The 248-nt window shown below is 75.4% G+C and overlaps 1 protein-coding gene across 1 annotated transcript in view; it reads left to right on the top strand.

The window, feature by feature from the left end:
- Window positions 1-73: 73 nt before the first annotated feature.
- MPHOSPH8 (M-phase phosphoprotein 8) overlaps window positions 74-248 on the top strand; it is a 25,613-nt gene continuing 25,438 nt past the window's right edge. The window contains exon 1 of the mRNA XM_010572795.1: window positions 74-163. Within this exon, the coding sequence (XP_010571097.1) occupies window positions 74-163 (90 nt within the window). The remainder of the gene's footprint in view (window positions 164-248) is intronic.

Below are 248 nucleotides of genomic sequence, written 5' to 3' on the forward strand. Positions count from 1 at the left end.
CCCATTGGCTGCCGCGGGCCGCCGCGCGGAGGGGACGAGGGCCTGAGGGCTCGGGGCCCCGCCCCCGTGCGTCATGGGCTGGCGGGGCGCCGATTGGTTGCGGCCGCCGCCTCGCTGCCTCTTCGCCCGGCGGTGCATGTCGCAGCCGCATTTCACCGTTGTCGTTTGAAATTCGGCCCAAAATGGCGGCGGCGGCCGGGAGCGGGGCTGAGGCGGCGGCGGCCAGGCTGGAGGGGGCGGAGGAAGAG

Source organism: Haliaeetus leucocephalus, unplaced genomic scaffold, assembly GCF_000737465.1.
Source record: "Haliaeetus leucocephalus isolate CR32 unplaced genomic scaffold, Haliaeetus_leucocephalus-4.0 Scaffold351, whole genome shotgun sequence".
NCBI classification, from domain to species: Eukaryota; Metazoa; Chordata; class Aves; order Accipitriformes; family Accipitridae; genus Haliaeetus; species Haliaeetus leucocephalus.